This window comes from Lolium perenne, chromosome 7 (assembly GCF_019359855.2).
Source record: "Lolium perenne isolate Kyuss_39 chromosome 7, Kyuss_2.0, whole genome shotgun sequence".
NCBI lineage: Eukaryota > Viridiplantae > Streptophyta > Magnoliopsida > Poales > Poaceae > Lolium > Lolium perenne.
In genome coordinates, this window is record NC_067250.2 from 295,065,455 (window position 1) to 295,088,480 (window position 23,026).

General features: G+C 41.9%; 1 protein-coding gene across 5 annotated transcripts in view; it reads left to right on the top strand.

Annotated features, from left to right (window-relative positions):
* Nucleotides 1-20,385, top strand: part of LOC127312161 (BEACH domain-containing protein B) — a 28,786-nt gene extending 8,401 nt beyond the window's left edge. Inside the window, exons 16-40 of one of the 5 annotated variants that reach the window (XM_051342622.2) lie at nucleotides 103-276; nucleotides 1,355-1,515; nucleotides 1,930-2,218; nucleotides 2,539-2,956; nucleotides 3,036-3,372; nucleotides 3,547-3,735; nucleotides 4,768-5,032; nucleotides 5,143-5,346; nucleotides 5,415-5,636; nucleotides 5,738-5,914; nucleotides 5,995-6,107; nucleotides 12,737-13,168; nucleotides 13,239-13,449; nucleotides 13,741-13,962; nucleotides 14,042-14,497; nucleotides 14,572-14,862; nucleotides 14,935-15,387; nucleotides 15,499-15,545; nucleotides 15,643-15,736; nucleotides 16,166-16,372; nucleotides 16,990-17,115; nucleotides 17,197-17,568; nucleotides 17,656-17,887; nucleotides 18,722-19,471; nucleotides 19,770-20,385. In XM_051342622.2, the coding sequence (XP_051198582.1) occupies nucleotides 103-276; nucleotides 1,355-1,515; nucleotides 1,930-2,218; nucleotides 2,539-2,956; nucleotides 3,036-3,372; nucleotides 3,547-3,735; nucleotides 4,768-5,032; nucleotides 5,143-5,346; nucleotides 5,415-5,636; nucleotides 5,738-5,914; nucleotides 5,995-6,107; nucleotides 12,737-13,168; nucleotides 13,239-13,449; nucleotides 13,741-13,962; nucleotides 14,042-14,497; nucleotides 14,572-14,862; nucleotides 14,935-15,387; nucleotides 15,499-15,545; nucleotides 15,643-15,736; nucleotides 16,166-16,372; nucleotides 16,990-17,115; nucleotides 17,197-17,568; nucleotides 17,656-17,887; nucleotides 18,722-19,419 (6,390 nt within the window). In that variant the 3' untranslated portion in view covers nucleotides 19,420-19,471; nucleotides 19,770-20,385. Of the gene's footprint in view, nucleotides 1-102; nucleotides 277-1,354; nucleotides 1,516-1,929; nucleotides 2,219-2,538; nucleotides 2,957-3,035; nucleotides 3,373-3,546; nucleotides 3,736-4,767; nucleotides 5,033-5,142; nucleotides 5,347-5,414; nucleotides 5,637-5,737; nucleotides 5,915-5,994; nucleotides 6,108-12,736; nucleotides 13,169-13,238; nucleotides 13,450-13,740; nucleotides 13,963-14,041; nucleotides 14,498-14,571; nucleotides 14,863-14,934; nucleotides 15,421-15,498; nucleotides 15,546-15,642; nucleotides 15,737-16,165; nucleotides 16,373-16,989; nucleotides 17,116-17,196; nucleotides 17,569-17,655; nucleotides 17,888-18,721; nucleotides 19,472-19,754 lie in introns of those variants that run through there. The other 4 variants (XM_051342623.2, XM_051342621.2, XM_051342624.2 and 1 more) reach the window with 4 other exon arrangements.
* The last annotated feature ends 2,641 nt before the right edge of the window (nucleotides 20,386-23,026 follow it).

Here is a 23,026-nt window from a genome sequence, read left to right on the forward strand (position 1 = left end):
ATGTGTCTTCTGAATATTTTATATATCACAGAAATTGTATGCATACAATCTCATACAAAATTTAATGCGGTGACGTTCTGTCACTTTGTGTTTCCTTTACAGGGTATAGAAATAAAATCTCCATTTCAATGGCCTTATAATAGAGGGCTATCCTTTTCTTGCTGGCTAAGGGTAGAAAATTTCCCAGAAAATGGTATGATGGGGCTTTTCTCCTTTTGCACAGAAGATGGAAGGGGGTGCTCAGCCATGCTTAGCAAAAGTGCTCTTGTATATGAGGTAATGCTGTTTTTTCTCCTTTATTTTGGGTCAAATCAGGTACTTCATAAATTGGAGTTATAGTTTATGAGATTAATGACTTCTGTTAGCTAGTACATGGATAAAATGTCTTCCTTTGCGCTATTAAATAATCGTCAATCACCATTTTGACTACATCAATCGATCATTTTTCAACACAATTTATTGAATTTCCAGCTTGCAACTAAGTGGAAACAGACACAATAACAGCTTTAATGTTGATTCGTGGAAATTGACATGATAACAGCTTCAACGAACATTTTAACTAGTTGCATAAGAAAAATTCCAAGAAATACACCTCGTTCCACTAAACCTTGCTAATACACGTTACTAATGTTGGGTAAATAGACCATTGTTGATGCAATTACGCTGATCCCTATTCTTACAACTCCATCGGAAGTTCTTAAGTTGTGACAATTTATATATAGAGGTAGACCTATTGTCTCCCAAAAAATCTCTGGCTACATTGTACAATATGTGGATGCAAAATACAATTGAGTTTACAAAGGAATCAGTCATATACCACCCTAAACCGGCAGAGCAGTCTGTACCGCCCTGAACTAGAAAACAGGATATCATATCCCCCTAAACTTGAAATATCAAAGCATTTAGCGCTGTAGCGTTGGTTTCAAAGCAGTTTTCAACCTTGGATACCACATGGTTGACATGGCAGCCTGGAAAAAGGCCAGGATATCTAAACCTTTTCGTTCCTCCCTCTCAACTTTATAACCACTAGTGTAGAATAAGGCAGTGAAGAACTTGCTGGTGGTAAGTATGCACCGATGGGCTACTGCGATGGGCCCAAGTTCAACTTGGATGGCGGAGTGAGAATTTTATGTTTGCTTTGCCACGTGCTAGCCCATGTGGCAAAAATAGATAAGATTACCTTTAACAATGGAAAACTACATCTATTTGTTGGCCTAAATCTGGAATCAGGCATTTGAGATATGACGGTACTTTACTCTTGTTTCCACTATGGTAGCTGTAGATATCTTTGGTTCGGTGGCCATGCATTTTTTTTATCCTATGCTTAAGTCTGGTCTTAACCTTTTTTTGACAGTCCATCAATAAAAAACAACAGTGTGTTTTGTTACAACTCAAGCTCCCACCGAAAGAGTGGAAGTTCCTTTCTGTTACTCATACACTAGGAAGGGCTTTCTCCGGAGGAAGCCAGCTGAGGTGTTATATTGATGGGGAGCTAGTATCATCTGAGAAGTGTAGGTGAGCAAATTATTCTGCACTCATAATTTACAATAATGTTCAAATCATCTATTTTACATTGGGGCCTAATATATATACATACAGCTATTCATATTTATATAGGGTACGGTAATTATTTATTCATCTTGTTACATCGATATAAGATACTGTTGGGGTCCTTAAACATGTGCTTACATCTGTTTAGGTATTATCTGATGTATTGTTGTAACTGTATAGGCACAAAGTGTAGTATGGCCCGAATTGCTTTGTAGCATAGGGTATATCCCAACTCTCTGCAATACAATAACTTTATCTGGCCATTTCCCCAGTTTAGACAAGGCAAGGGTATTTTGAGCTTTCTTAGAAAGGTTTGTTTAGATTTTATGTTGCCTGGTTTTATCTTGCAAAACTGAAACTTATTGTTGCTATTTTCAGGTATGCAAAAGTCAATGAGCTAATGACCCGCTGCACCATCGGTACAGAACTGAGGCCTGTTGGTGAAGAGCCTATTTCTATTGGTTTTGAAAGGACCTTTGCTTTTACTGGTCAAATGGGCCCAGTTTATGTATTTTCTGATGCTCTCTCGTCAGAGCAAATAAACGGCATATATAATCTGGGACCAAGTTATATGTACTCTTTCCATGGTGATGATTCATTGTACAGGGGAATTCTGGACGCACGAGATGGCATTTCATCAAAGATAATTTTCGGTCTTAATGCACAGGTTCCATTCTCTTCCTGATAAGCATGATGTTGCACCTGTTTCATCAAGTGTATCACTCAATTATGAACAGTAATTACCCATGTGTAGTCTATAGTGTAATTGGAATTGGAATTGGCCCAGCAGAGTTTATGCAAATTTGGACCTAAGGGAACTAAACATAGCAACTCTAGGGAAACTATAGTGTGGAAACAAATCCCATGGTTTGCCATATGTGTCTGAATTTGCTCCTTGTCGGTCAACCTTGAGCAGATTGTGAGCTCTGGTGTTACAAAGAGCTCAGATTGATCAATAAAGTAATTTTATTTTCTCCATATCCTCAGGCTAGTGACAGCAAGACTTTGTTCAGTGTGTCATCCACACTTGATAGTGCTGACAATAGTACAGTTGAAGCAACAATCATTGGCGGAACAAAGTTATGCTCAAGACGCTTGCCACAGGATATTATTTATTGCGTTGGTGGAGTCTCTGTATTTTTCCCTCTCTTCACTCAATTTTGTGATTCTGTAACTGATGGTGGGCAATATTGTTATACATCTGTCATCAATGATAAATTGGCAGCTGAGGTCATTGAGCTTGTCGCATCTGTTCTGGATGGAAATGTATCGAATCAACAACAGATGTATCTTCTTTCAGGGTTATCTATTCTGGGTTTCTTGCTTCAAGCTGCTCCACCTCAGCTGTTAAATATGAAAACCCTTCCTGCAGTGAAGTATATGTTTGATGTTGTAAGGAACTGCGGTAATCTCTCTCTCTCTCTCTCTCTCTCATTGTGTGCGATGAAGCTGCACATTGTTAATATAATTTCCTCCATATTCAGGCATGTCGAAAGTTCTTCTGAAAGACGCTATTTCGCAAGTTTATTTGAATCCAGAAATATGGTTATATTCGAACTATGAAGTGCAGAGAGATCTTTATATATTCTTGATACAATATTTTGAAACGGATGGAAGGTTTTTACCACTACTATGTGGACTTCCTAGGATTATTGACATATTACGACAATATTATTGGGAAAAGATAGATTCTAAGTATGTCGTTGGCTCCAAGCCTTTGCTGCATCCAATTAGTAAACAAGTTATTGGAGAGAGACCCAAGATAGAAGAAATTCGCAAGCTTCGGTTACTCCTTCTGAGTTTAGCCGAAATGAGCATAAAGTAAGTACATCCAACTTAAAAAAAACCTTTAAAATGATTTGAAGTTCTTTTCCCTCTCCCCGATATCTTGTAGTTCAACTATTTATTTCCATTGCTTCAATGTATCATGAATCGGCAATCTCTAAGCATTTCGACAGACTTAGCTCGTAATGCAACAAACGTCTTGTTTCACAGGCTGAAGGTTTCTCTAGCTGATATAGGTGCTCTTGCATCATTTTTCGAGAGGAGCCAAGACATAGCATGCATCGAGGACATACTGAACATGATCATTCCCGCTCTTTCACATGGTTCACTTTTGTCATCTTTCTTGGAACACGTAAATGTCCTTGGTGGCTGTTGTATTTTCTTAAATCTTCTTCAGAGGTAATATATTTTCATTGATTGGCATACAAAGCTAATTTCATTATGTACAGTAGTTCCCGCTTACGAATACACTGCATATAAATCCAGATGTTGCTTATCATGCAAATTAGACCCAATGGGACTTGACCATGGTTAGAAATAGTTGCTTGCTTGTGTAAAGTTATCAGATACTTGATAAACTTGAAAACAACACATAGATGAGTGCTTCCACTGCTATATTTTGACCTTGCTTCCTGCAGTGTTGAATACTAAATCATATGGCCAGAAAAATAAAGCAGTTCACTTTATCATGGGTTCAGTTGTCTAATATATTCAGCGCAAATCATATTTTCCATGTACAAGTTTTTGTAAGATAGACACCCATCTCTATGTTTTACTCTTCAACTGTGAACTCTAGAAAACTTTGTCTTTCAATCCTGAACTATGAAACTGACTAGTATACTACAACCCTGAACTATGAAAACAGTTCAATTTACCCCTCAGTTAGTTAGTTTGACAGATGGTTTGATGTTTGTAAAACATGTGTTTTTTGAATGATGTGGCATCTATGTGGACAATTTTTCTCCCTTGAGCTTGTCTCGTTCTTAAAAAATGTTAACTGTGGGACCAAGGTTCAGTCACAGTGCTCCTTAAATGGAACAGGGCGTGCCGTTCCCTGCCTATGGATTATTCAATTTGTGGAAGACGAGAGTGCTGCAGAGAGGATACCGGTCTCTTGTTGAACCCAGATAGACCATGCCTACTGGGGCACCACATCAGATCAAAACAACTCTAATTAGGTCGAGCGGGTTAAGTAAACTGTTTCAATAGTTCAGGGTTGTAATATAGACGGTTTCGTAGTTCATGGTTGTATTTGGACTTTTTCCAAAGTTCATGGTTGAAAATTAGATCAAGGACCTCTTTTTGTATCACTGGATTTTGTATCTTATGATAATAAACATGATATTGAAACACATTATATCTACATATAACATACTTGTTTGATATAGATATCAAGTGTTTTGGTATATCTGACCTTGTTCGTTTTTTCAGGGAATTTGAGCCAATCAGATTGTTGGGGCTTCAGCTCCTTGGAAAGCTTTTGGTTGGGATTCCATCTGAGAAGAAAGCAGCAAAATTATTTGCCTTTCCCACGGGACAATATAGATCCATATCTGAAAACTTCAGAAAAGAAATAACATCAGCACCCCGATTGTTTTTCTGTGTTATATCTGAAAGGCTCTTGAAATTTCCACCCTCAGATAATTTAAGTGCTATTTTTTTCGATGTCCTTCTTGGTGGAAGCAGTCCAAAGCAGGTTATATTCCAAATTTGCGTCATGTTACTGCTTCATTTTTATTATTTTACCTTCGTTTTTTACTATAGTTAAAAACTGTAAATTTGGTCTGCTGTTTTTTTTTTGTACAGGTCCTACAAGAGCATTCTCAATCTGATTCCTCAAGAGATAAGAACTGCAACCCTTCAAGCTTGGGTCGTTTTTTCCTTCCTCAGATTTTGGTTTGCATCTTCAAATATATGCAGTCTTGTCAAGATTCTTCGGCACGCATGGGAATCTTAACTAACCTTCTTGGTTTACTCTATTCAAACCCTACAAACATTGAGGCATTAATGGTACCGAATTATTTTCTTATCTCTATATAAATTACTTGCTGTGTGTTAATCCTTTAATGTTTTTGCAGGAGCATGGTTGGAACTCTTGGCTTGAGACATCGACAAATCTTGATGTAATTAAGGACTACAAATCAGTTTCTAAAGTTGAGCCGGACAATGTGGAGATCAATGAGCTAATTCTTGTCAGGAACTTGTATTCTTTGGTCCTGTCATACTACCTGAGCTCTGTAAAAGGTGGCTGGCACCAGCTTGAAGATACAGCTCATTTTTTCCTTTTGAAATTTGACCAGGTTTGGTCTTATCTCCTTTATTTAATCATTATATATGAATAGCTTGGTACCACATATTGTTTGTCTGGTTCTGATGACATTACTGAGATTAAAATCTGCAGGGACAATTATCAAGTTCTTTTTTCCTGCGGGACATACTTGATGATATTGTCGAGAGCCTGCTCCAGACATCTTCCGAAGAAAATATTTTCCTTTCACAGCCTGGCTGTGATAACGTGTTACATCTTTTGAAGCTTATCCAGGAGTTGCTTTTCAATCAAATAGGAATTAAGCTCTTGGTAAACTTCGAAATACTTGTATTGAACAGAAAAGAAATTATTCTACATACAAATTTCATACTGTTTTTATCTGTTTACAGTTTCCATCTCCTAGTACTACAGATGAACCTTCATCTGATGACAAATGGAAAGAAGATATTAAGTGTACAGTAAATGAAATTTTAAATGCTGAGAGCAATGGTCAGTGTAGAAGGTACAGTTCTTTCCCTATGTTTTCCTACGTCTTAGTTACTGTTGTTAGGTATGCAAATCTTGCGTAGCTAGTTGCAGAGTATTTGTAACTTTATTGGGTGTTATTTGCTTAGTGTTCTCACCCCTTGTACTTATTAAGTATTTTTTTCTCCAGAAAATGGAAAATACTTTTGTGTTACATTTTATTGGAAAGATAGAGTTTGGGTTATTGTTGGTTACGAGATCTTATGGGTTTCACCTCTAGCCTACCCCAACTTGTTTGGAAATAAAGGCTTTGTTGTTGTATAGAGTTTGGGTTAGAGCCTTTCATGCACAGAAACAGAAAACTAGTGAACATCCCAGGTCGCTGGTAGAACTGCTAAAGCGGGGTTGTTAGCTGTGTGTGTGAACTACATATTGTATAGGGACTTTTTGTTTATTTCCCTCTTGTACATGTTCTGGCCTGTTGGTCTGCATCTTTGTCCTGGTGATGGTGAACCCCTTATGGACACCACTCTGTACCATCATCTTCTTGGGGGGCTTCTCTATCTAGGCATCACTGTCCTGACATTTCTCATGTTGTGCACAATCCAAGTCAGTTCGTCTCTGTTCCCACACAACTTCACTACAGTGATCTTCGCGTTCTTCGTTATCTTTGTGGGGCTGTGACTCTCATCTATTCTACCCTCGCTCCGGCTCTCTTCAGCTTCAGGCCTAATGTGATGCGACTTGGGCCAACAATCACATTGATCGTCGCTCTTTTTTACTATTGTGTTTTTCTTGGCACCTCTCGAATGGGCACTTGAGGACGAGATGACACATCTTCTCCAGCGCTTGATCGCACAGGGGACACCATAGGTGGTGCAGAAGCTTCCGGCGGGCGAGGCGGTCAGCCGTCGAGCATATGTCCTGGTTGGCGAGCCAGTGAAAGAATTTCAGAGGCAGTGCTGATTCCACTTCCACTAGAGGCACCAACCACTAGAACTAAAAGGCCAAAATGATAGACAAGGTTGGGCAATCCACATATACTTCAACACCGCCTCTCTCGTATGGCTCAATCGGGCCTAAACATGGACAGAAAGAGGGCAAGTATTTTTTTTCTACATTGCGAAAGCCGAGGCTTAAACCCAAGACCTCTTCTCCCATACCATATTAAGTTCAATACACCAATCAGTAGAACCAAAAGTCTGAACAGATAGAGAAGGTTGTGCATTCCACATATACTTCAACAACCCCTCTCACGTGGATAGGCTCTTAGCCCACTGGTGGAAGCTTGATGGCACCTTTGTCCCAACCTGAGTTCTTATATGTTGGAGAGGGGGTCCCCGCGCTACTGGATTCAACATCTCTCCAGACTTAGTGGAAAAACTCTGCACTTATGGGAGTCATCAATGCACAAAGAGCGTCACGGAGCATCAACTCTGCAGTGACGGGAAGTGTCGATGCACGACGTGTCAACTATGCGCCGACAAGGAGCATCAACTCCGTGCTGTCAGGTGCGCCTTTGTCGGCGTGCCCATACACGAAGCGTTGACTCCATGCTGATGGGAAGCGTCGGCACGCAAACTCTGCGTCAACAAGAAGCTTCAGCGCATGGAGCGCTCCTCTCCTATGAGAAACATCGAGCCATGGCGTGTCAACCCCGCGCCTACTGGAGGCATCAACCCCACGCTACAGTTAGGCAGCGCCTCGCCACCGCGGGTTGCTCGTGTCTCACACCAACAAGAGGTAGTAGATCACTAAGCAGGACTCACGGAATATTCCCAGTATATTCACTAGGGAAATAATCATGTATCCCCCCGCATTAGTACATCTAGGGGTAGTATTGTAAAATGCTGTAAGGCGAAGATGCAACTTCCTCTACTCCTTCATCTTTCCAATAGATAGAGACATCCTCCTTACAAAAGGGGCCAAAATCTGAAATATATGAGAGCTTTGTCTCTTCCCTTGCCACACACAATGCGTTGTTTGTTTCTTGTTGTTTGCAAGGTCTCTTAACTCGCGTCTCCGCTTCATGTTTCCCATGAACCCCACGATGTTCTTCGAATCCAGATGGAGCCTACACGTTTCTTTTCTAGTCTCAATGCTACGACAGAATCCCAGTGGGTGAATTTAATTTTGCGGGTGGAAATCTGTACCTCACATACGCTCTTAATGAAGGATCCTCCCCCATCGGTCTAGTTTTTTTTTTTCATAACCCCCTCTATTGTGTGGCTCCGATAAGGCCTGTACAACATGGACATAAAGTTATTTTTTCAACACTCCCTCTCGCATCTGGTTGGATAAGGCCTAAACATGGTCAGAGGCAATTTTGACTTGAACCCAAGACTTCACTGAGACGCCTTAGCCGAAAAGTGAGGTGGAAGAGAAGCGGCAACCATCAATGCACGCTGTCTCAAGAAGGTGACGATGCTTGCGCTCAACGACGCTATTTTGAGCATGAGCGCCAGGAGAGGAGAATTGAGCAAGAGTACCCTCCTCGACAAGAAAAGCTCACAGCGAACGAGAATACACTCGCCATCAGAATTAGCACGAAACACACGAATAGGAGTCGAGAACTGGGTACGAACCATGGCAACAAGAAAATTTTATATAGGCAAGACCTCACTACGAGAAGACATGAAATATATCCAAGTGTGGCGAGAAAAATCATTGATAAAGATAACGTAGTAGCAATGACCCCCTTTCGAAGCGAAGGGAGCCGTACCCCAAACATCGGAATGAATAAGATCAAAGGGACGCTCAGACACTGACTCACTATGAGAATAGGGTAGCTGAATCTGCTTACCAAGCCTACAACCGAGACAATCCAAAGAAGCGTTTCCTGAGACAGACCCAGAACACCACGATGAACTAATGATTAGAGATGAGAACCACATAATTGTCCAAGACGATGATGTCACTACTGAAAAGATGTAGTAGAGGCGACAATGGGTGCCGAGAGGCTGGACATGGTGGCAGCGGAGGGAAGACGAAGCCAGTCAAGCTCCCAGAGGCCATCACGACGTCGGGGACAGCACCAAGCAGTGCAACGATCTTGGACAGAACATGAATCAAAGTCTAGGTTGACACTACAACTAGAGTCAACAATTTGACCACTAGAAAAGAGCTGCATGGTAAGTTGAGAAACATGGGCAACCGAAGGAACATGAAACGACGAAGTGCTAAGAGTGCCTCGACTAACGACTAGGAGGGGAGTACCATCAACAGTAAGAACATGAATAGGAGACTCTACAAATCGAATCAAGGACGAAGTAGAAGAATCGTAATTCATATGAAAATATGCTCTAGTATCAAGTATCCGGTGGTGTACCTGAGTGAGTAGAGGGTGGTCTCTCATTGCTAGAAAAGTCAGTAACAGAACCTGCAGAACCTGTCGGTGAAGAATCCTAAGCATCAAGTAGACACCGTAGTTGCGCAATCTCATGCGCAGTGAGCGACACATCGGAAGCAGCATCGACTTAGGAAGAGCGATCCACCAGCATCCATGGAAGCATCATGTAGAGTCGACGAAGAGCGACTACTAACTCGGGCACAAGCCACGAGAGGAGTCAATGCAGAGCGGTCAGAACCGCATGCCGAGAGTCGGTGTAGAGCGAGTCGACGTAGACGGAGGCAGCGAAATACGGCCACAACAACGTGAAGAAGCCGCAAGCATCGATGTAGAACGGTGAGCCAACGTAGATGAAGTTGGTGAAAGGAGACCACTACCACATGAAGAAGCTGCGGTTGTCGATGTAGGACGGCGAGCAGTGAAAGGCGACCACTACCACATGAAGAAGCCGCGGGTGTTGATGTAGAATGGCGAGCCAACGTAGACGGAGTCGGCGGAAGGCGGCCACAACCACGAGAAGAAGCCGCGAGAGTCGACAGAGAGTGGCTAGCCAACGAAGACGAAGTCAACGGACAAGCACCAAGTAGCAAGGGAAGACATGAGTGCAAGATGGGAGCGGCGGAAGAAACACCATCAAGAATCACCGGACAAGGAGAGCAGGACATCGTGCCCAAAGATGCAGACTTTTTTTTTACGGGATGGACTGGTCATCCAAATCAAGCGCACAAGCACATACGATCGAAAAGCGGGATGCGTTGCGCCTGTGCTGGTGAGGGAGACGGCTGGGGACGGGACGACCGCGGATTGGCTGAGTGCGGCGGCTGGTGAAAGAGCTGCCGGCGGCAGAGCGGGACGACGGGGCGGCCGGCGGCGGGCCGGGAAGAGAGCGGCCAGCGGCAGATGGCGGGAGAGGCCTACGGCGGTCCGGGAGAAGGACGACTGGTGACAGGAGAGGCCGGCGGCGGGCTGGAAGAGGCGCCGGCGCTGAGGGAGATGGCCATAGACGAGACAGGAGACAGTCGGAGATGGGTATCCACTTGCGCAAGTTGCGCGTGGCCAAAAAAACCTAACTTGGTCTGATACCATGTTAGGGCATATGCAACTTATATTCCACGGGGCCCAAAGGCCACAATATATAGTACATATACATGTGTGAAACATGCGGAGAACCTCCTAGCTACTAGGGAAACTATAATATATGAATACCTCTCTAACAACGATCAGGGGGTTATAACAGTTTCTCCCGCCACCACCAGGTTGCTACCCCTGTTGTGTTACAGATGTCGCCGCCCTAGGCAACGTCTCCCTTTGAACCGCTCAATGTAAAACAATGATGGCTCACGAAGGATGCATGGGCCACAACTCAAACTCTTAGTTGTATACATGTGGACTGCCCACTTTCTTTCCATCAGTTCAGACTTCAGGTTCACATGGTATCAGAGCACAGGTCTTGGATTCAAGTCTTTGACTTTCGCAATTTTACAAAAATGCTCTTGCCCTCTTTCTGTCACGTATAGGCCTTATGGAGTCATACGTGAGATTCTATTCACGTGTAGGCCTCATCGAGTCACAGCTGAGTGGGGGGGTGTTACTGTATATGTGGATTGCCCACCTTTCCATGTAAGGGGTATATTCTCTGGCTGATAGACTCCACTCTGGACAAGTTCAATAGACAGATGTCCGCAATGTGGTGTCAGCTTCCTCTAACGTGCAGATTGTCAAGCTTCATGCACTAGCCAACGCAACCAAGGGTGTGAACTGATGGAAATAGTCAGACGTGTGACGGGAGAAGAGAAACCCAGCACGTGGAACTCAGAGGTAGGCACAAGAGGCTTTGTACATGGACGGAGGGGCAACAATAATTTTAGGATAAATTGCGCCACACAGGACTTGAGACCTTGGCTCTGATACCATGTCAAGCTTCACATACTAACCAACACAACCAAAAGTTCGAACTGATGGAAACCGTTAGTCAATCCACTTATGCACTTCAACATGGATATTTTATATACTTACTCCTGCTTGGAGACTCTACGCCTTAACGACTTCCTTCCACATAGCTTGCCTGCTGGCCTGGGAGTTACATATCTGCGCAACAAGGCTGATCTTCGTGTGATTGGAGGAGGCCATTGCACTCTCAGCAGTTCACCTTGATTCATTGCGCATGCTAATGCTCACTAGCTATCGCTCCTTGCCCAGTGCCTCCACTGCTTGCACACGTTTCTCAGCTGTACCCTGTTACGGCTGGCACGGATTTAGACCTCCATTGCGACTGCTGTGGTAAAGGAAGGCACATCGCAGAGGGATCGCAAGAGTGGTCATCCACCGAAGGGCTCTGTTGACATACACTAGGAGATGGTCACCTTATGGCAGCACATGTTGCCGCCTTATCACCTATCTCTTCTCAGCACCTGGGTTTGATGCTAGATCCTTTTATCCCATGCCTCCATCCTCCTTGTTCAGGTATATTAACCCTGATCCTTCACTCTAGTGATCTTTTTCATATGGCACTGAATTGTACTTGTCATATCGACCTATCAGTGTACATCATATGGCGCCACTCTTCCTGCTGCAGGATGTGAGACCCTCTCTATCTTTTCTTTTCAAGTTCATACGGTTTCTTATGTCCTAAACAATCCATACAGCTTATGTTGGGAAGACAGATTATCAGGGTTTCTGTGGCATTGTTTCAGGATCGATGCACATGGCTTTGTGTGCCATATTCCCTTTCTTGGCCTTGTAAGATACGTCTTATATTGTGTAATGAGCACCTCTTCAACAGTTAGCATTTATATGTTGTCAGCTTGTTGGACATGATAAATACTCCCTCTAGTCTCTTTTAATTGACTCGGATTTAGCACAACTTTGTACTAAATCTGAGTCAATTAAATAGGTCCGGAGGGAGTAGGAAGTATGGCTGGTGCTGCCTGCCAACAGCATTAATTCATTGTATATACTATTTTTTTTCTATTTATCTCTGCATCGAGATGCCAAGCTTTGGTATTATCTCAAAGGAAAAAATAAAGATACATATTTGTCAACATGCACCAGCACCACTAGCACATGCATCTATTTCTTACGTACATTTGTTGCCAAGATTTTTTTTCTGAAATATATGTTGCCTAGGTTGGTACTGAAACAATTTAATATTGCCACTCCGTGCATACTCAACCTTAAGCTTATATGTTAAAGTTGTCATGCTTCTCAAGCTGAACAACGTATTTTCATTCACTTGAATTTTTTAGAATTTTTAAAATATTTAAACTTAGAGTAACTAGACGTTGACACTCACCCTCATCAAATATGAAAATTCTCAGTGTTCCTTGGAGCTCTTGCCAATTTGCTGATGGGGATGAAGTAAGTGATGATTGGTGGAGCTTCTTTGACAAGGTATGGAATATTATGTGTAATTTGAATGGAAAAGGACCAAGCAAATTAGTCCCAAAGAGTCCCCAAAGTGTTGCAGTCCCATCTCTGGGGCAAAGGGCACGTGAATTGGTGGTCCCTGCTGCAGAAATGGCGGCTGTTGTTGTATCTGGTGGTATTGCAAAAATGAATATATTTGCCGACAGGGCTACAATATTGAGGGAAGAGATATTCCCAAGAATTTTCTTTCACCTTGTAATTCTGTACCTCTGCAAAGCTGGATTAGAAAATGCATCCAAGTGCGTTCTGCAGTTCATGTCATTGCTTCCATTTCTAATTGCAGAAGATGAACAAAGCAAAAACAAGCTGCATTTTTTAATATGGTACGTTGTAAACTTCGAGCTTTGTTATAAGCTTGTGTGAGACACTATTCTAATTCCTTTGTTGTTACAGGTCTTTACTCATAGTTCGATCTCATTATGGGCAACTTGATGATGGTGCACGCTTCCATGTGTTATCACACTTGATTCTTGAAACTATCATATATGGCAAGTCCATGCTTGTTACTAATATCTTGGGAAGAGATGATTCCATTGAAGTTAACAGCAATAAAGAGGCTGGGTTCATTCTCAGTTTTATACAAAAGGATCGTGTTCTTGCCACGGTTGTTCCTTTGTCCTTCTGTTTATATTTGTTCAGAACCTTTTTGTTTCTGTCTTTGAAACTTTTAGCATTTCATTGAGATGGTTGTGTTTCAAGCTGTGCAACTTCGACCGTCGGTGGTTGATTGCGCACTGTATGGCTGTTTGTCTTTCCTTCTCATTTTCTTAATGTGGTGAGTTGGGTAGGGGATAATCCGTGATGTATAGGTTTACTCTTTTTTGTTGTATGAACCATGTTAAATTCCATATTTGTTGGTAAGTGCTGACAAACAATCATCTTTGTTTTCTTTCAGGCTGCTTATGAGGTTAAACATATGCAGGATGTTCAGGCTGAACGCCTAAGGAAGCTGCGAGAACTTCACTCTAAACTTAACGAATATTCTACCAAGGAGACACAACTAGTGCAGATCATTGATGATCAGATACATTTCTCCATCACCTCTGTGCTTTCCGTAGATGACAGTAGAAAAGCAGCTTCTGAACTTGCTTTTGACGAGGATCAGCAAATTGTTGCTGTAAGTCAAATGCTGCCAATGCCTTCCTGTGTTTTGGAGAACTTATAGTTACATACTAATTATTTGCTTCTTGCATCAGGATAAGTGGATACACATTTTCCGTGCTCTGATTGATGAGAGGGGGCCGTGGTCTGCAAACCCCTTTCCAAATGACGTTGTAACTCACTGGAAACTTGACAAAACAGAAGATAAATGGCGGCGGAGGTTCAAGCTCAAGCGGAACTACATGTTTGATGAACGTCTTTGTCAACCTTCATCCTCTAGGAATGAAAGCACAGAGCCGTATGATGACCACCCTTCTTTTAGCACCAAAGTTCCTGAGAAAATGAAGCGTTTCCTTCTGAAAGGTGTGCGAGGAATCACAGATGACAGCGCTTATAGACCATTTGAAGACACCAATGATACAAGCGAATCTTCCCACAATCCTTCAGAGAACCAAAACCTGAATAATGCTGCAGATTTGTCAGATCATCGCGCTCCAGTTCAGAATAAGAAAGACACATCATCTACTAACACAGATAATGATTATACCAAGGTAAAAAGATTCATATACATTTTTCCTCCAGCTACCAGACATGTGTTGATTGCTGTTTGCTCTATATTTTCCAGGTGCTATGTTCTGTTCATTGTGTTCTTGTAACCCCAAAGAGAAAACTAGCAGGACAGTTAAATATCACACGAACCGTTCTTCATTTTTCTTTTGATTTTCTGGTTGAAGGAACTGGAGGATCATCTGTTTTTAGCAAATTCAGAGATAAGAAAGATTCCGACAGCAAGAATGAGCTGGGAGGTGCGGAGAGACTTTATGGATGCCGAGACAGTTTGATTAGAATCAATGGCGGGCTGATGCAAAACCAATCCAATAAAATCAAACATCACAGAAGATGGAGCATAGCCAAGGTATCTCCACCCCTTTCTCGGTCACCCTATTTTTTTTTTATTCTTTTCATCTTCTTTCTTCCATTTTTTCAGATAAAAGGAGTTCACTGGACACGCTACCTTCTACAGTATACTGCAATGGAGATATTCTTTGATGATTCAAATGCACCTATATTTTTGAACTTCTCCTCCCAAAAGGATGTTAAAAATGCTGGGTCTCTCTTAGTTTCTCTCCGGAATGATGCCTTGTTCCCTAAAGGAAGCATTAAAGACAAAAATAGTGTCATTTCATTTGTTGACAGACGAGTTGCACGTGAGATGGCTGAGAATACCAAGGAAAGATGGCGAAGGAGGGAAATCAGTAATTTTGAGTATCTAATGAGTCTTAATACCCTTGCTGGACGATCTTACAATGATTTAACTCAGTATCCTATATTTCCATGGGTTCTGGCCGATTATGCCTCAGAAAATCTTGATTTCAACGTGTCATCTACTTTTAGAGATCTTTCGAAGCCGGTTGGTGCGTTGGATGAGAAGCGATTTAAGGTCTGGTAACTAGTGAGCGCTTATTTTCATGTGGTAGGTTAGGATCCCCTTTTTGATCCTTAGATTAGGATCCCTTATGAGAACTTCATGTAAATTATATACTATTGTCAGGTTTTTGAAGATAGATATCTTAATTTCTGCGATCCTGATATACCGAGGTTAGTTCTTGATTTAAGAAAAAAGATGTTCCTTTGGTTTTCCTTTTATCTGAGTTCACATTAGTTGCACTAAATGACCATGATTTTTTTGCTGCAGTTTTTATTATGGATCCCACTACTCTAGCATGGGAATCGTTCTTCATTACCTTCTCAGGCTCGAACCTTTTACAACCCTGCATCGTAGCTTTCAGGTTGTCAATGTTCTTGTCATGGAATATTTCATCCTTTTTTTTTTGATTGAGCATTGTGTTCTCTTATTATTGCAACACCATTTATCTTCTGTGAATACTTATTAGAGATCGTTTGGCACCCCTCATTTCATTTGGCAGAAATGAAATGGCATTGATGAGATCATTTCATTTGGCAAATCCACAGAAATGACAGGGTGCCAAGAGGAATTAAAGTTAGGCATGGGTTGAAATCCATGGAATTTTCAATTGAATTTTACCAATTCCATGAAAGCCAAACAAGTTGATTGTCGGAATCACAAATGAATTCTTTGATTCCAGACCCAAATGATGGGAGCCAAACGAGCTCTTATAGTACTTGCATGCAGCATTTTCACATTATTCACAAAGCAGTTGCTTAAATTTATGCCTGTTTGACGCTTCCTTGTATAGGGTGGCAAGTTTGATCATGCAGATCGTCTCTTCCAGAGCATTGACAGCGCTTACAAAAACAGCTTGTCAAATACAAGTGATGTCAAAGAGCTTATTCCTGAATTCTTTTATATGCCTGAGTTTCTTCAAAATTCAAATTCATACCATCTTGGTGTTAAGCAGGATGGTGAACTATTAGGTGATGTTGCTCTCCCTCCATGGGCAAAGGTAATGTATACTCATTTTGTCAGCTATCCACATCATTGTCATACTTGTGATCTTGAGGATGAGCTACTTGTCTACTAGAATAGTCCATGCAGTCCTATCAGGACTAGGTACATATCCATGAAGCGGCTTCTTTTTGCGTTGGCTCGCGAAGCCTACCACAACTCTCCTCCTTTACCTGAGCCTAGGACTAGCTATGCCTAAAAAGACAGATGCAGTGACGCAGTGTTGTTTTGACCATTTAAATAAAACGTTTACCCATCCCTTCCATGGCTATACGTTGTTAGGAAGAATGGGACCTCTCCAGCAAATTAACACTACTGATAACACCCTGTTTAGTCTAAGTGTGTTACGCACGACTCGAACCCGGGTGGGCTGGCTCAACACCCTGAGCACAAGCCACACCAAGCTAGCACTTGCTCCAGTGTTGCTTTGACATTCACAACTGAAAAAATTAACTCCATAAATTGTAATGTTGCGAAGAGCACTTTGTTGCATAATTATGTCAGTTCATGTTCATGTACATCTAGCATGCTTGTTAATGTTGTAAGTGGGAGTCTGCTAGTATGCATGTGCATCTTCAGTGTTCAGTCATACAATTAAGTCGTGCAAAAATGTAGGGTTCGCCGGAAGAATTCATTCATATCAACAGAGAAGCACTTGAAAGTGAATATGTGAGCTCTAATCTCCACCACTGGATTGATCTCATATTTGGGTACAAGCAACGGGGACAGCCTGCCGTCGAGGTGCACTTATGTTACTTTGCCAGCGACTTTGAAACTCTAGAAATGGAATGTTATTTGATTCATATATTTTATTCTTTATAGGCATCAAACATATTTTACTATGTGACATACGAAGGCGCAGTTGATCTGGAAAACATGGATGACATGCTGCAGAAATATGCTATTGAGGACCAGATCGCGAATTTTGGACAGACACCTATCCAGATTTTCCGGGTGAAACATCCAAGAAGAGGGCCTCCTATCCCAATTGCTCATCCACTGTATTTTGCACCACAGTCAATAACATTAACTTCAAGTGTTTCTAGCACAATCAGCCACATGTCTGCTGTACTATTTATTGGTTTGTTGGATGGCACAATTGTTCTGATGAATGAAGGACTCATATTATCAGAGAAGCTGTGGTTGACAACACGAATGCAGTTAGGTGGAAATTTTACATTTTCAGGACCACAGGTTCTTCCTGACTACAGCGCTACAAGATGTATAATTATTTTCATATTAGTATATATCCTTCTGTTGATAACATTTAATATTTTGTAGGAAAATTTCTTTGGTGTTGGTCCAGATGTTATCTCCCCACGTAAAATTGGCACTTTCCTAGCTGAGAACGTCAAGCTTGGAAGACAGTTCTTAGCAACTATGCAAATTAACAGCGAGAAATATTTGATTTTATGTGGAAATTGGGAAAATAGTTTCCAGATAATTTCTCTTTGTGATGGAAGAATTGTGCAGAGCATCAGGCAGCATAAGGATGTTGTTGGCTGTGTTGCAGGTAGACATTTTTAGCGAGTTTATGTCACTCATTTTCTTTTGAAGTTTTCAGATTATTTTGGAGTTCGTAGCTCTAGCATTCACCAAGAATGCGCATCCAAGGCGGTGTAGGAGTGGGGACGTTAAATAACTTCTTAACCCCAAGGACCTGGCCTGCTTCCAAAGCTCCCAGATTTAAGCAAATAGCATTTAGCAAATATCTGCAATTTTAACAATAAACATTAGGCTTCAGCCTCTTGAAATGAGCCATATTCAATTATCCATCTCTCTTGATTGTGTTTCTCGCATAGATACAAAGTAGTTGCTGGTAAGGAATAAAATATATTGACCACTGCATATGCTTACTTAATGCATAGTCTCTAGATATCACAAATAGATGACGCTTTGGACATGTTTTCAGTCAAACTTACAAAATTTTGACCATAAATATCATTTTAATTATTTGGGTTGGGGTTTTTAAAATCATATGTATAGTTTCTCGAAAGTATTTCTGGAATCTTACTTTTTCTTGATTTGTGTATATATATATATTACAATATAAATTAGCGGTCAAAGTTACATCTTGAATACCGTGTCAGTGTCCAAAATGTCATCTATTTTCGATACGCAGGTAGTAATTTAGATACAAAAAATGCAGGAGAATATTTTAACGGCAATCTCATTTAATTAGACTGTTCCTGAGTTCTTGTGTGACTATTCAAGGTTGTTTTATTCTTTCCTTTCTGTCTTTGTATGATGCCTGGATTTTGTAAATGTAAACGGTGCATCTCAATCCATATTGCTTTATGAATTTCTCGCCCCCCCTTTTATTAATTAACCAACTTCTGCGATGCAGTTTCATCTGATGGGAATGTGGTTGCAACTGGAAGTTATGACACAACTGTTATGATCTGGCATGCATTTCGAGGCAGACCAAGTGAGAAGAAAATGAGATCTGGAAATTCGGAACTTTCAGAAAATGATCACGTCATATTGGAAAGGCCTGTTCATATCTTGTGTGGTCATGACGATATCATAACTTGCTTATTTGTTAGCACGGAACTGGACATTGTTGTTAGTGGTTCAAACGATGGAACTTGTATTTTCCATACACTGCGTGAAGGGAGATATGTCAGGTCCATTCGGCATCCTTCAGGCTTTGGTTTATCAAAATTGCTGGCATCACGGCATGGAAGGGTGGTATTCTATTCTGAGAGTGACATATCCTTGCACATGCATTCCATCAATGGAAAACATATTGCTTCTCAACCAGCCCATGGACGTCTCAATTGCATGGAACTTAGTTGTTGTGGAGAGTTCATGGTTTGCGCCGGTGAGCCTGGGCAAATAGTTCTGCGTTCTATGCATTCTCTTGATATAGTTTGGAGGTATCATGGAGCTGGGAAGGCAATCACTGCTCTAGCTGTGACCCCCGAAGAGTGCTTTATAGCAGGAACCAAGGATGGTAGCTTACTTGTATTTTCAACAGAAACTCCTCTACTTCGAAGAGGGAGCATGCCACGAACAAGAAATAAGCTTCCGGGAGGCGGTTAAGTAGCTAGTGAAATCCACACACAAGACCCTTGCTTGAAGTTTAAAGCATAAGGTACACCGTGGCCTTTCCTCATGACTGTCTTATTTAGTTGCCCTTTTGATGGTTGTTTTTTTCGTTCTCATGATTTTTAGTACTTCTCACCTGCAAAATGAACTGCACCTTGAGTTCCCTCTTAGTACTGCTTATAATGCATATGGAGAGAAGTCTCTAAACTTCTTTACCAGATTCATATGAAACAGTTTGTACTTTAGTTAGGAAATAATGAGTCATTTCAGCACTTCATACTATTGAACTGCGGACTACAGAATTTAACATTTGGAAATGTTAACTTCAGTTCAACCAAGTGCAGAATTCTTCCGGAAAGCATTGACTGCTGAATTTTGTTGATTCTCACTGAAGGTTATTAGCAGAGATGCCACCATTCTCGTGCTCATGTACATGAATGGAGTGAGATTCGGCAACATATATTCTCGAGATACTCTGCTGATAATGATCCATGAGCAACCAAGCTGACAGTAGTGAAACTAACATGCATGATGAACAGCGATGGGCGGAGTACCATATTTGTTTTCAGATTAGACGCAAATGAGGATCTTCACCGGGTAGGGACTTAGCAATTGACAACAGTCTTACAACAACTGTATAGCACACCACTCCTGTAGTCATGTGGTTGTGTAGTTAAGTGGTAGCAGCAGTAGCCCCAACATATGATTTTCCTGTATGTGTTAGATGCCATTGTTCTGTAATCACCAAACTGCACATTGTTGTAGAGAAGGATATTTTACACTGCTAACGATCTGGAGGAAGTGTTCCTTTTTTTTCTTCTTATTCTAATTCTATGATTGGTTTCTCACTGACAGATAGCTGTCCTATCGTCATTTGATAAAGATTCTCTCAACTGAAAGTGAGTATTACTTTGAAACGTGAGGTGTTTATGTGATTGTTGTTGGAAACTTACGACTCCATGGAATGTTTTACTTATATTTTTGTAGAGATAGTACTCCCTCCATTTATTTATTTTTCAAGGATACGCCATGGAAAAGGTGTATCAGTCTCATAGATAGAAGTCCGTCCACTCAAAGCCAAAAGGGTTAATACGACAAGTAAAAAAACGGTTTAAACAACAAGAAAAGAAAAAGAGATTGCCGTTGACAATGTGTTCTCACGTACAAATTGCACCAGTCTACCTATTGAAGTACTCTCCTGTTCGCAACCTTGACAATGGCATTGTTGAACAACTCTCCTCGTAGGAGCTTCACCCAGCCTCTTCCATTGTTCAACCTCGGTTCCAACTTTGTCAATGATTAGAAGTGTCAAACACTTAGGACCTCTGATCCAGCTTGCTCACTCTAGAATCAATGCCCGCGAAACGCTCTAAGGATGAGCAACCTGCGCTCCAATTAGGTAGCTAGCTCGATCAGTAATTCAGTATCATCAGAAGCCACTCTCTGCTGAAACTCCAATGCCCTTTCTTTTCTTTCGCACATGCTCCTCGTGCCCGTCCGTCTGTCCAATCCAGCACACACGTTAGGCGCCTAGGAATCTAGGATGCATGCATGCTCTGCATGCGATTCGGCCAGTCTTCTTCCCGGCTACTGCTTGCTTCCCAAAACCAGGAGCCAGTAAATGCTGCCAACGCGACCCGCGCTAGCTGCACTGCATACATGCCTTCACCCGGAGTAATGCTACATCTACAGAAATCACTTACGGAAATCACCTACGGAATCACCTGTGCACAGCAGTTAGGAAAGAGAGATCCTATTTTCACGCACGTAATCCAAACAGAACCAATAGATTTGCTCCATGTCAGTCCGTAAGTGCTTTCACCCGAACCGACCCAACACCGTGCCGGAGCTAGCTAGCCTCGGAGCAGAAATCTGACCGTTGGCCGCACGATTAATTTCGTCCTGGTTTTCCCCGTAACCGGCCGGGCGCCGCGTGCGTACCGAACGAACCGAAGATCTTCCGAGCTTTTAAAAGCCAGCCCCATCCGCAACATCTCCCTCACGCCACTCTCCCCCCTCTATCTCTCTCTCCAGATTCTTACCTTCTCCCTGTTCTCCGACAGACGAGATCGGCTAGAGGGAGAGAGAGAGAGAGATGGAGTCGCCGATGAAGAAGCTGAGCTTCGTCGAGGTGCCAGCGGCGCTGGTGAAAGCTATCAAGGAAGAATCTGGCGTCGGCGCCACGGTGGAGGAGCAGGCGGGCGCCATCATACGCACGGCCAAGAGGGCGCTGGAGGAGGCCAAGGCCTGCGAGGGCACCATGAACCCATCGCCGGTCGTTACGTCGCTGCAGCGGTTCCTCGCGCAGAGGTGGGCGGCGGCGGATGCTCAACGCGACGGGGGATCCACTTCCTCCTAATTAAACCCTATAGCAATTGTAATAATTGAGTAGGCAGCGAAGCTGTTAGCCTGTTACTACTGGAATCATATCGCGAGCTCTGTCGCCGTTTAAGAAAATTATATTGAGAGAATTCTGTCGTACGTCCCGAATCTTTGTTCCAAATTCCCTTTTCCTCTTTCCGATTTCCATGCATCTAGTGAGATTTTCGTGCGCTTTTGTTATCCTAAAACGGATCCGATATGTTCAACGGAAGAGACCTCTGGAAATCGGCCAGGAATTTTGCGGCGATCGATGGACGTTAATTTGCTCCGGAAATTACTTCTGAGCGTGTGCTGTAGGGTGTAGCCTCGTGGGCGGGGGTGACAAAATATTTGAGGCTCGTAAATAACATCTTTATTTTTGATACTCATGGATGTGTAAACTTTCGGTTCTAAGGAAACAAATTCTTGTAGATACACTACTCTGTGCCCAAGAACCTTATTCAAATTCGAAATAAAAATGTACTGATGGAACACACTTTTTTTTGTTCACACACAGGGTATCAATATGTCTATCTTGGTTACTCTGAAAAGATGTTTACCTGATAGGAATTAGAAGCTTTGAATTTTACATGACTGAGGGGTCACCGAGAGTGCATACGGCGGTTCGCAATTGACTCGGTGAAATCCACACTTTTTCACTCTCCAGCACATTTTAGTCGTGTAAAAGTTTGAAGCGGGCGCCATGCATGGTAACCTAATAAAAAAACAGTGCAAATGCTCGGTTTGCTTGATGCTGCTTTTGTTTTCTTTTTCTTGAATTTTTAATCGGTCATCTAGATCAAGTCTCAAGGCAACATGTGCAGTGTGGGAGTTTAGGGAAGGACCTGCCGAGCACGAAATCCACTTATGTTTTCCATATGCCCATTCATTTTAGTCATGTAGAAGGTCGAAATGCGAGGCATAGCAGATACACACGTCTCTATCACGCAATCACATGAATAATGCAAAGTGATGCATGCACCTTTTGTTTTCTTATGTTTTGAATATTGAAAATGTGATCTTTATAAAATCTCAACACAACATATGAAGTTTAGGTGTTTAGGGCAAGTAACGTGTCGAGCACGAAATCCACTCCCATGCACGTGAATCATGCAAGAGTTATAAGTGTCAGACATGGCATGTGTCTAGCGAATCCACAACAATTCGAAATGCTTAATGTGCCTCATGCTCTTTATAATTTTCTATGTTCAGACGTTGAATCTGCAATCTAAATCAAATA